At 43.9% G+C, this 12,729-nt stretch overlaps 1 protein-coding gene across 3 annotated transcripts in view; it reads left to right on the forward strand.

Moving 5' to 3' along the window:
- Positions 1–11,316, forward strand: part of dnah5 (dynein, axonemal, heavy chain 5) — a 99,723-nt gene extending 88,407 nt beyond the window's left edge. For all 3 annotated transcript variants that reach the window (XM_041941723.1, XM_041941724.1, XM_041941725.1), the window contains exons 79-87: positions 38–283; positions 465–684; positions 1,996–2,201; positions 2,770–2,973; positions 5,665–5,880; positions 6,866–7,078; positions 7,963–8,115; positions 9,812–10,043; positions 11,165–11,316. In XM_041941723.1, the coding sequence (XP_041797657.1) occupies positions 38–283; positions 465–684; positions 1,996–2,201; positions 2,770–2,973; positions 5,665–5,880; positions 6,866–7,078; positions 7,963–8,115; positions 9,812–10,043; positions 11,165–11,316 (1,842 nt within the window). The remainder of the gene's footprint in view (positions 1–37; positions 284–464; positions 685–1,995; positions 2,202–2,769; positions 2,974–5,664; positions 5,881–6,865; positions 7,079–7,962; positions 8,116–9,811; positions 10,044–11,164) is intronic.
- Positions 11,317–12,729: the final 1,413 nt, after the last annotated feature.

The raw sequence follows: 12,729 nt of genomic DNA on the forward strand, positions 1-12,729 counted from the left end.
GTTGACTTTGTCTCATTTCTTTCCCTTTGTCCTCTAGGCCCGTAAATACATAATGGACGCAATGGGGGAGAAGTACACCGAAGGGGTGATTCTTGACTTGGAGAAGACATGGGAGGAGTCAGACCCACGAATGCCTCTCATCTGCTTCCTGTCGATGGGCTCGGATCCAACCGACTCCATCATCGCGCTGGGGAAGAGGCTGAAGTTTGAGACCCGATATGTCTCCATGGGACAAGGACAAGAGGTCCACGCCCGCAAGCTTCTGCAGCAGACCATGGCTAATGTGAGTCAGGGCTACTTTTGCATCACTTCATGTTAAACTAGACAGCAAAAAATGTCAGCAAGAAAAATGTGTTTTTAAAATGTCTTTTTAAGAGTTACTCAAGCAGACCTTGTTGACTCCATCATCACTCTATCACTCCTTGATTTGGATGATAGCCATTACTCTTCCTATTTCTCCCCAGGGTGGCTGGGCTTTACTCCAGAACTGCCACCTGGGTCTGGACTTTATGGACGAGCTAATGGACACTGTGACGGAGACAGACTTTGTCCACGACAGCTTCCGCCTTTGGATGACCACAGAGGTCCACAGACACTTTCCCATCACCCTCCTGCAGATGTCAATCAAGTTCACCAACGAGCCACCGCAGGGCCTGAAGGCGGGGCTGAAGAGGACCTATGGAGGTGGGGCCAGTTTGGTTCAATTTAGTTCAGAATAAAAGTAAAACATAGTTAACCAAAAGTACAGAATCTGTCATTTCACTGGGCAAGATGAGAGTGGCGAGGCTGTTCTGAGGATGCACACAAATACCCCCCCCCCTCTCTCTCTCTGTCTCTCTCTCTCTCACACACACACACACACATGCATAAAGACGTTCAGTAACTCACATAATCAATAACTAAAGAGATGTGTATGTAGCCTAGGGTAGAGGCAGCAGGAGAAAAGATGATAAACAACTTTTTGCAGCTAAATTCAGTTTATTTTGCACCCAAGTACCGAAAGGGGCATAAATGTTTTAACAAGTTGAAACACGTAGTTTGTGTTTTTATTCCAGCCTTAAAGAGGAAGAAAGAGAGAAGTATTTAATATGTATAAACCAACTGTCTTTGCCTGGCTCATATGGAATATGTGAGGTTCCTGAAGGACACCAGATAGTCTGAGAACATGTTTATCTTCAGTTCTTGAATCCTAGTCGCAGTTAAATGTTGCATGTCTTCATCAGATTGCCAGAAATCACACTTGTTGTGGGCAATGCATTCATAATATTAAACTCGTTTTTCAGGCAGTCCTGAATTTCCCCCTATGCATTCAAAGCAGTGCAATTTTTTTTTCCCACTCTTGCATGTTACAATCCAAAGTGATATAAGGCTGAACCACCTAGATTCGAGAGAAACCAACCCTCGCACATGGGACTGCCTATTAGGTGGATATCGCAGAGATAGTTTTCCATATTTCAATATTTCAGTTTTAACTCGCTTCACTACACTGTTATCCTCCTGAGTCTGGCCTAATTTCTCAAACTTCATTAGAGCTCAAGTAAGTCCCTTGACATATTGCCTTTTCAAAGATTTCCTGACAGAGAATTGCCACTTATGTTAAAATTGTGTATACAGCAGTCAATTTGTGTCCTTGAGTTAAAGAAAATAGCTTAATCTTAAAATTTCTTAATCAATTTTTAAAAAACCTGCTGCACTCAGCAAATATGTATAACATCTGTTCCTCCAGATCAAAAGTCCCCAGCTTAGAGCTATTTCTTACTCATATATTTATTTTTTATTTCGTCGTTGAAGGGGGGTTTTACACTGGAATTTATTCCTAATGTTTTAATGCCTTCCAAGTCTGTTAGAGTTGAAGTGAGACATTTTCTGTAGCTGGAAGATAGTGGATCAAAGGTCCAAATGGTCACCTCATAAGCTGAGAGAACCACAATGTTTTACTCTTAGCCTCATGTTGAGGAGGCCTGCTCATGTGTTCATCCACGTACCCCTCACCAGGTATAAACCAGGACCTTCTGGATGTCAGTAACATGGCACAGTGGAAGCCAATGCTGTATGGAGTGGCATTTCTGCACAGCACAGTACAGGAGAGGAGGAAGTATGGACCCCTGGGATGGAACATCCCCTACGAGTTCAACCAGGCCGACTTCAACGCCACTGTCCAGTTTGTTCAGAACCACCTCGATGACATGGACATTAAAAAGGTAGAGGTCACACGTCTGGAGTGCTCAGCAGAATGCAGTGATCATCTCTAAAAGCCACCAACAACAGTCAGGCTGAAATAGCTCTGAGTGCAGAGTTTCAGGGTGATAATGGTTTAAAATGCTGGGTGATAGGCTTTTACTGCTGGAATAAGTGTACAGCAGGCTGTGGTTGTTGCCTCTTCATCAGTTTTCTTCTAACTCTCCAGATTCTTATTAAGCAGAAAAAAAAGTATGTGCAGTCCTCAGATGAGTATATGATAAATAAATCATAGAATACTAAATAAGCAAATAGTCTGATATACTGTAGTGTTCTGTATCATGTTCAGGGAATATGCACAGAAAAGCATCTCCATGAAGTCCATGAACTTTCTAAACAGAAATGCTGTTAAAGATGTGCATAACATGAGAAAGTACCTTTTCAGTGCTGTGTCCGGTCTCCACACAACACACTGCACTAATCAAATGACACATTCGTCAACTCCTTCTGCAAAGGTTTTGCTCAGGAACTGTAACCATTCCACATGTTTTACTTGCTATCTTCTTGTTTCACTATTTCAATCCCCCTCAGGGCGTGTCATGGAACACAGTGCGATACATGATCGGAGAGATTCAATATGGAGGCCGCGTGACTGACGACTACGACAAGCGGCTCCTCAACACCTTTGCCAAAGTGTGGTTCAGCGAGGACATGTTTGGACCTGCCTTCAACTTCTACAAAGGCTACAGCATCCCAAAATGCTCCAATGTTGACCAGTATCTGACGTACATTCAGGTGAGTCACCTCCAGATGCATACACTCCAGATTGACTGTGGATGCTGGTATCTGGCTTCTCCAGCACATTTAAAGGCCTTTGTATGACACTGCAGTGTGGCTGCAGAACTGTCAGCCTCTGATGAGACTCTGCTGTCGTGAGGATTTCACGTGTGTTTGCACATTTATGCCCTATCTTTCTACATCTGTTAAAATTCTGCACTTGTCATGTGATGTTTTTTTTCTATGCCGTCAGCTTTCAGTGACATCACACACGGTGAAAAGAGCAGCACTGACAAGACGAGGTTTCTGCAGGACACTGACACGCTGCGCTCTTGTCAGATCCAGATACGGGCTGCCATGTGTGTTTTTTCTTTTAGAGAAAACACACGCATGCTCATTTTATTACAGATTATGTGTGATTTATTAGTGCGCTTGTGTGCTTAACTGGTGGGTTTGTGTGTGTGATGTGTGTGCCTGTGTGTGTGTGTATGTGTTTGTGTGTGTGTGTGTGTGTGTGTATGTCTAGAGGCAGGTCCTGGGCTAGTTTCATTAAAGCTAGTTTCATTATGATGGATGCTCAGGGCTGCCAGGCTCAGCAAGCTTATTCCTCTGCACCCCCTCTCAAATAGAGAATGACAAACACAGCCTTGGAGAACACAGACACACACACACACACACACACATAAACAAACAGAGGCAAAACATTCAAACACACGCATACTGTGTACACACAAATACACAAATGTTCACACTTTATCTACATAGACAAAACACACAACAGAACACTGTGTGTGTATGTGTGTGTGCGTGCGTGTCCACACGTCTGTGTATTTAAATTCAATGCAGACCGACAGGAACAAAGCTAGAATTCCCTAAGAGGAAATAAATGACCACGGCAAGGGACAAAGGCTATTGAGTCCAGCACCCAGTGTGACTCTCTCTCCATCACCTCCCATTTTTCTCAGCGTGTTAGCCTCTCTCTCCCAACGTTCGACTCTATTTGAATGCACAGTGTGATGTTGGAGGGACAAACTAGCCTGACGACATCATGCGTCTTTATTTCCCCAGTGCAAACTCTCCATCAGCAAAGAAACAGGACCAGAAGAAATCTGATATTATCTAAACAAAACAGTCTGTCACGGCCGAGGAGAAATGAAGCTGTGTTTGCGAAAACGTGCTAACACGGAAAGGATTAAACGCTATTTCCTGGCGTCATGTTCATGTACTAATTGCAGTTTCACGCCATTACACCATTCTTGATGTGTTAAGGGCGATTGGAGGTTTCCCTATAATGAAAGAAAGCGTACAACATATTGGATCTGCCTTTGCTTTTGGCTTACATGACATTACTGATCATAATAAAGCTTTGTACAGCCATTACAAAAGCAAGTTTGTTTGAATTTGGCAGGTTTATAAGAAACCTCATTAGTCACACTGCAGTAGCAGATGGTCCGTCTTCCTGTCGTCATTGAGAAAGACACGAACTGCAAGATGCAACACAGTTTCTGATAGGGAGACTTTCAACATCAGCTCACTTGAGTCACTTTTAAAAGTCAATTGTCCCTTTTAGACTACCTTTGGCCCTGATTTTTATGCAAAACCTAGATTTTGCCACAATTAAAATGTCATTACTGACAGCCGTATAACCCCTCTTAGGCCAGCAGTCATAAAACATGTGAGTGAGCTCCTGCGGTGAGCCAGTCTGTATGCTCAACATTCAGGTGTCTTTTTCCATGAATTTCTTTAAGCCACACGATCTCATGAAGAAATAATCACTCATGAAATCAATGAGGGCATACTTGAACATCGTTGTGGTATTCATCCTACAAGACCAGCTGGAAAATTGGTATTGACTGCAACAGAGCTCCATATGAGAGAGCACAGAGCCACGAGGTGAACTCCTTTTCTCTGTGAAGAAAAACTAACATCATATTAAATTGTTTGCCACATTTTATGCCTTTTTGAGGAGAGGTGAGTTAAAGAGGAGAGGTGACAGAAGATGAAGCAGAGAGAGATGCAATAAAGGTCCCCAGTAATTGGTGAAGCCAGTAACTATGTACATTCAAGTCTGCACGGCCTTTCACAACACGCATTTTCCTATTAGAGCACCACAAAGTGTTGATGTCTTGTCTTAACACCTGTCTGCCATAAATATCACATGCAGCCACATATGTGGCTACCCATCACCCTGGAGATGGGAGCTCAGGTCCCAGCAGTAGCACTTTTGGCTGATCTCATCACTGCACCAGCAATAGATATTAGTTTGTGGTGTGCATGCACCTTTGGACCAGGAGGGATGGCATGAATCTCCCAAGTGCTACACCCTCACGGCGAAGCTCTGCACTGGAGGGTGAAAAGCGGCAGCCGGTGCCACTGTGTGTCAGAGACACTTGGCTGTCTACACTCGACCCTAACCAACAGTGGCTTGGCAGTGACAAAAACTGCAGCGCAGGGAAGAGGAGAAAACCCTCCACACAAAAAGGCAGCACATAAAGCTCTTGCTGGAGACTGTTTGAACCATAAGCTCTGTCAGCCTGTTCCTGCCAGCTCAGTTTGAGGTGGTGAGCTCTTCCGCGGGGGCACCAGGGCCCTCTCGTTGTGAGAGTAGAGGGGGTGCATCTTGGCTGTTTCTTTCTGCAAATATTTTCAGGAATGCTCTGCGAACCAGTGACCTCTGGGTCAATAGCTGCTGCTGTCTTTCTTTTACAGGGTCTGCCGGCCTATGACACTCCAGAGGTATTCGGCCTCCACCCGAACGCAGACATAACCTACCAGAGTAAGCTGGCTAAGGACGTGCTGGACACCATCCTTAGCATTCAGCCCAAAGACAGCTCGTCGGGCAGAGGGGAAACCAGAGAGGCCGTGGTGTCCAGACTGGCTGACGACATGCTGGAGAAACTGCCTCCTGACTACGTACCTTTTGAAGTAAGGCTGCGTGTTTGTGTGTGTGTGTGTGTGTGTGTGTGTGTGTGTGTGCGCACCATTAATAGCCCGAGGTGAGTGAAGCAACATGTGCAGTGTTCCCCCGCTCAGCGTGTGTGTTGGCGAGGTGATGGAAGGTTGTTTGAGTGTGTTTGAGACAGTGACAGACGGAGAGGAAAGAAGGCTGGAAATAGAAGAGGGGTGTGAATGTAGCTGGAGCTCGCTAACTTTGTTTTATTTCGGGGTTTCTCTCCTTTTTTGTCACTCAAGTGGAAGTGGGGTGAGAATGTGATTTTTCTGAGGCGGAGGCGCAAAGCTCGTCATGGAAAGCTTGTCACTGCACATCACACCCTGTGTCTATCACTTTCACCTCCATCTATCTGCCTGCGTGTCTGTCTGTGCAGCATGTGAACGTAATATAAACTAGATTAGCCCCAAATTAATTGGTTAAAATGATACCGATATGTCTGTGTGTGACTTCTCTGTGTGTATTTCTTGCCAGAGTTACTTCCTGTCTTTTTAAAAATAGTTGTACAAAATGAAATAAAAATCAAACAAGATAAGGCAGATAAAATGATAAAAAGGTCATGAAAACAGAATAAATAATCATATATAAAATATTTCCAAAAGCTTTCACAAAAAGAAAAAGAAAAAAGATTGAAGGGAAGTAGAGGAATTCTCCTGTTTATTTTTTGTGTTACAGGTAGTAACATGTGAAACCTGAAGCATGTGACCAGTTCGTACGTATTATCGAGTAAAGAAAGACTACAAATCAAACAGATGCTTATTTTAGGTTGAAGTGGAGGTTTACTGAACTGTAGTGAGTCCAGGTACATTTCCAGCTCCTGTAGCTATGTTGCAAATGTGTGTGTGTGTGTGTGTGCGCGCGCGTGCGTGCGCTCATGCATCTTCACTCAACACATCATAGATTCTTCAGCAGGTTCATTCAAGTTTCATGTTCTGATTGGGTTTGATGAAACTTAACCAGGTGAGAGAGCGCCTCCAGAAGATGGGTCCTTTCCAGCCCATGAACATCTTCCTGCGCCAGGAGATCGATCGGATGCAGAGGGTCATAGTTCTGGTCCGGAACACCTTGACGGACCTCAAGCTGGCCATCGACGGAACCATCATCATGAGCGAGAATCTGCGGGACGCCCTGGACTGCATGTACGACGCACGCATTCCTGCACGCTGGAAGAAGGTGGGTTGTGAGAATTGAATGAAACTGAATGAAACATTTTAAACTGATTGTACTGACTGTACTCAGAGCAGTTCACCTGTGGTCATTTTGTTAGATCTTTTGTCGGCAATTACATTTTTTCTTGCAAAGTGAGCCTTCCTAATTGGAACAGTCAAATGTTAATTGTACTGAAAGCTATCAGCGGCCATTGCTTTAGTAAAGAATCTAACAAGCTACTTTAGGGAGCCTTGAGGAACATATGAATATCTCAAAGGTCCCTTTTGTTACTGCGCAGGTGATTGATTTCTGTATCTAAATCAAAGGTTCACTTGTTTGTTTCCGATCAGACATTTCTTGCTAGCTAAAAGGCAGCTTGTCATCATCAGTCTCGTTTAGCCCTCCCTGATGCTTCTGACCTCTTTGTTTATGCGCTTTATTTCTAAATTTTATCTACAGCACACAAATCCATTTCCGTGATGGATGGAAACGACTCTTCTTCGAACAAATTTAGATGACAAAGTTGCAGGAACATTCCTACTGAGAGAGGGAGCAAGGGAAAGCAACAATGACGTTTCCTCCCGTGTCCTGTGTTGGAATCGTTCTGTTGACATTCAAGCCGTGCTCTCACAAACATTACATCATTAGAATAATTTTGACTTGAATGGCTTCCTGGCTGGGATTCAGAGTATTTCTACCTGCGGTGCAATCTGCTTTTGGCCCATGTGCCTCCATTCTGCTGTGTGCTCCACTGTTCTGAGTTCTTTCTTTTTCTCTTGGCACGCAATGATTCGCAATCCATTTTTTCACTTCTCCCCGCGGTCTTCCCCTCTGATCCGCCTGCCTGACAGCTTTCTGTGTTTCGTTGTAATGTTTTGTTCGCGTCGCTGTTTGTCTTTGTCTTCCAGGCGTCGTGGGCCTCCAGCACCCTGGGGTTCTGGTTCACAGAGCTGCTTGAGCGGAACCGGCAGTTCCAGGCTTGGATCTTTGAAGGGCGGCCCAACTGCTTCTGGATGACAGGCTTCTTCAACCCGCAGGGCTTCCTGACAGCCATGAGACAGGTACGCACGGCATCAGGCTACCTACCTGCTTACCCACCGCCGGGGAGGAGACCAGATGGCACGCAGAGGGACGAGCGGGCGCACGGCCACGTTCGCACACACATATGCATACACACACATACACACATATGCACAGGCACTCGGTGGCAGGCAGGCAGGCAAGTGCACACACATTTCTCCTTGTTTTCTAATGAATTCAGATTGGTATTAATGTGGCAGGAGTGAATATTACAGAGGGATGTAGTCTGAATGTTTAACCCTACCTGATCCGGATCTGAAGTCATGTCCCTGTTATTAGGGCTCGTTTTTCTTTATTATAATAAAGAATAAAAGACATGGGTCTAGATTGATATTGAACTGAAATGGAAATTGGGTGATGATAATATGCATTTCAGAGCAAGCACTCTGTAGTTAACAATGTACATATTAATACACTATGTAAATATAAAGCGTACTTTTCTCTTTTTTGTGAGCCATCCTTGTTCCAAGTGGACATTAGTGACTGCAGACTCCATCGAACAGTGACCCGTGCTGCAGGAACTTTTACAGTTCAGGTGAACCTGTCCGCTGTAAAGAAATCTTGCAGTGATTTTGGTGACAGAAAAACAAATGTGGAAACTGATTAGCCTTAACGATAACCTCTTGTACAAAGTCTAAAACGTGTATAACATCAGTGTTTTTGTTGGGAATGAGGGGGCTGATTATGATGCCCTTCCTGCAACAGGCAAGTCCAATTAACTGAAGAACATGAACTCAGGAATTCAATACATTTCAAACATGGATGAGCATATCTGCACTTTGCTGTTTGCACCATCACTCTTGTAGAGATCACTCTTCCATCTATTTTCCTGGAGTGTGTCAGTGTTTTCAGCATTTGTTATTTACCTTTTCACTTGTTTCTCAGTTTGTCAGCATAATATCTTCAGACCTTCCCATTTCAACTGGTGGCCTTCATTGAATCTTTTAACTGAATTTGGTGATGACGTCTGGTTATTGTATAAAGTAACGATGAAAATGGGTTTAGATAGAGACCGAGGGCTGAGGTTTGTGTTCAGTGAGCAAATCAGTTTTCTTTGAAATTTAAGTTGTCGTGTGAATAGGGGATAATTTAGCGTTGGTGTCAGGTTTGTACATCTGACTGCCTTCTAGGTTTATTTATTCGACTCTGTAGAAATAATTTGGGTGCAGATGTGTCCTTTTCACTGAGCAGGGAGTTGTTGGATGTATGTAGACGTCATTTTCTCTCACTGAGCATGCATTCTGCCTTCTCATGAGCAACACCTCAGCTTCTGCTGGACCAGTGGCATCACACCATGTGTGCCTGTCCTGTCCTGTCATTTGTCATCAGTCCATATCTGTTCAATTTGACCCAATGAGATTTTTCTGTTTTTTTCCTCTTTCAAAATGAGGATTAAATGACTGAAGGGATACAATACTCACGTTTCATTATTTATTGTGCACTCTGCTCTGGCTCTTTGCTCTTTTTCAGTCATTTCTTCCTGTTGACACAGTATCTTGCAAAACAACGCCATGGATGGAGTGCACTTCCCCGCCTTACCCAGTGCTTTTATTGTACCTCGGTTGCAGCCATTATCAAAATTGATTTTTTTTGTGGGGAAACAATTGGCAAATGTTCAGCTCCATCACGCTGCCCACGTCACTGCCTAAACCTGCGGATTTGTCCCTGCACTTGTAGGAGATCACTCGAGCCAACAAGGGCTGGGCCCTGGACCGCATGGTGCTGTGCAACGAGGTGACCCGGTGGATGAAGGACGACGTCACCCAGCCCCCCGCAGAGGGAGTATACGTCTACGGCCTCTACCTGGAGGGAGCCGGCTGGGACCGCCGCAGCTGCAAACTCATCGACTCCAAGCCCAAAGTCCTGTTTGAGATGATGCCCGTGATCAGGATGTACGCTGAGAATAACGGTGAGATTTCATGAGATGGAGGGAAGCTTCCCGAGGTTTCACTTTCATTTGCAAAGTCAAAAAAAAAATCAACACATTGGATTTTGATGATGTGTCTGAATTGAAAACTCCAATCTGACAATGCAAATACTTCAACCCCGTCTTTTGTTACCAGGATCAGTCTTTCAAGTCTTAGTCGGTCCCAGTCCCAATCTTCTCTCATCAACATGTGCATCCCACGCCGTCACTCAGAATGGATGGATGTAACATTTAAATGTCAAGCAGACCAAGTGCTGTTTATTTTGTCTGATTACCAGCAGTATGTGGCAGACTGTTTGCTCTGGATAAGACCAGACTCTATTCAGGCAGGCAGCAGAGAGACTCGACCCAGTGGACGCCTGCAAGCAAGGCTGCCTGGGAAATAAATTAATGATCCAATGATACGCGTAATGCAGTTTGTTAACACCATGTCCCTTCCCAGCTCTTCCCACTAGAAGGATGCCTGCTGCGTTTGAGTGTGTGTGTCAGTGCGAAGGAGACTGGTGGAGGGATGCTGCTGGAGACAAGTGGTTGAAAGAGCGTCTATGAGTACGTGTGACATGCGTGTGTGTGTGTGTGTGGGTACATGTGAGAGTGTAGAAAACCCCTCTACTGAACTGTGCCTCCCTTCAAGGAGATTAGTCCCATCTCTGCATGCTGTCTGAAGACCAACTCGACAAGAGCTGTTTATTCCCTCGTAAAAAGGATTGTTGGTTTTTGTACTGATGGTGAGGATGTTGAAAAACACTCAAGTGGCACTCCAGCATGTTGCCACTGACAGGCTAACAGCTAACCAGCTACCAGGCCTTAAAAACAAAGAACAGTAAGGCGGTGCTGTGGGAGTGGTCAGGGAATTTGAACAGTGAAAGTCAGTTTAAATTTGCCTGATTTGAACTGACTTTGGCTTCATAAAAACAGATGTGTCGTTGAACTCGGCTGGATGTCCTGTGGCATCTCCACACTGATTTAAATATTTCATTGACTTGAAATGATTGTAGGTATAAAGCTGTTTAATTATAACCTTGATTAAGAGAGAATTTCACCAGCTGTTGCTCTGTTTTCTGTTCAGTTTTCAAATAACACTTTTTGCTTCTGTGTCGCAGGTGTGAAGGATTCCCGCCTCTACTCCTGCCCGGTCTACAAGAAGCCAGTTAGGACCGACATGAATTACATCGCAGCTGTAGACCTGAAGACTTCACATCCTCCAGATTACTGGATCCTACGGGGTGTGGCGCTCCTCTGCGACGTCAAATGATCGCCTCATGTTGAGGAGCACACATCTGGTAGGAGGTTAACTATTATTAAAGAGGCCCTCTGAGTTGTTTGGTTTTTTAAACATTATGTCACACAGTTTAGAGCAAAAATGCTCAAGGATCATAGGAACTTTCCGTTCACATTAAAGTAGTTTGTTAGTAATCATCTGATCACCATCTGGTTGTATCAGTTTGTAGCTTTAGTCTCCTCAGATGGAAACTGCAGTGTGAAGCAGACGGGACTCAAACTGTGCTGCTTCACTGAATGATTCAGCTTCAGTCCTGATAATGTGCACATATCTGTCCATCCGCTCACTAAGGGCATTACCTCATGTCAAGCATCACATGTCCCACGCTGTAGAGGCAAAGATACGTTGAATCAAAGAGGACTAACCTAGTTTGGATCGATATCAACTTATTTGATTGCGGTGATGTTACGGCCTCATGGAGCAGTTCAAATCGAGATTGCATCAGTGTGCAGCCGTATTCTCATCATCCTGCTGTTTAATGTAAATCACACTCCTGTCCTGTTAATGTGCTGTGAGCCGGTCATTTTAAAATAATAATAACACTCAGTACAAGTGAAATACATAGAAATTTTAATGAAGTTTTTACAAAAAACAATGGCATTAAAACATCAAAACACTTTTTTGGTAGTATTTTCTTTTGTTACAAAACCACCGTACCATACTCACTCTAAAGCTACCCTGTACACGGATCAGGATCTGGTTTCCCAAATTAAAATCTTGGCACTACAATCATCTTTATCCTTTTGTAATCCAGTACTTTTTCTCAAACCTTACTTTTAAATCTGTATGGATCAGATCTGATCCACTCAGCATCAACATCCAACAGCATCAAACATCTTTTTCCATTTTCAGCACGTGACGACAAATCTGACCCATGCCAGAAAGACTTAATATTTTTAGTTATGTCTAAGCAGTCAATGAAGACAAGATGATTACAGTGCAAAGATAGTTTGTGGGAAACTTGGTCCTGCATGAATATCACAATATATTCATTTTTTTATGCTTTCCCTTGAATGGACCGCCTCTAGAATACATCCAAGACTTCGTGCTTCGAACAAGGTTGATGGAGTTATGTACACGTATGTGTGTCTCCTTGTTATCTGGCTGTGTTTTTTTTTTTTTTTTGAAAGGACCAGCTTCTTCTTTTGCAACAGTGGTCATGCAGTCTTCCCTGGCAACCTTTGTCCTTTGCATTCATTTAAACATTGGTGGCCTTTTGCATCTCTTTGTAAAATTTTGGTTAAGTTGGGCACGCACACACTTCCTTATATCCGTAACACCAGCATGTCTGTTTTGTATTACCGTCGTTCACTCTGTCATTCTTGTCTTTTGGATGCTCTTCGAGAAGCCTTGATGTTAAAATCGTTGCCACGCTCTTTGTTTCTC

The sequence above is a fragment of the Chelmon rostratus genome, chromosome 8 (assembly GCF_017976325.1).
Source record: "Chelmon rostratus isolate fCheRos1 chromosome 8, fCheRos1.pri, whole genome shotgun sequence".
In the NCBI taxonomy this organism is placed as follows: Eukaryota; Metazoa; Chordata; class Actinopteri; order Chaetodontiformes; family Chaetodontidae; genus Chelmon; species Chelmon rostratus.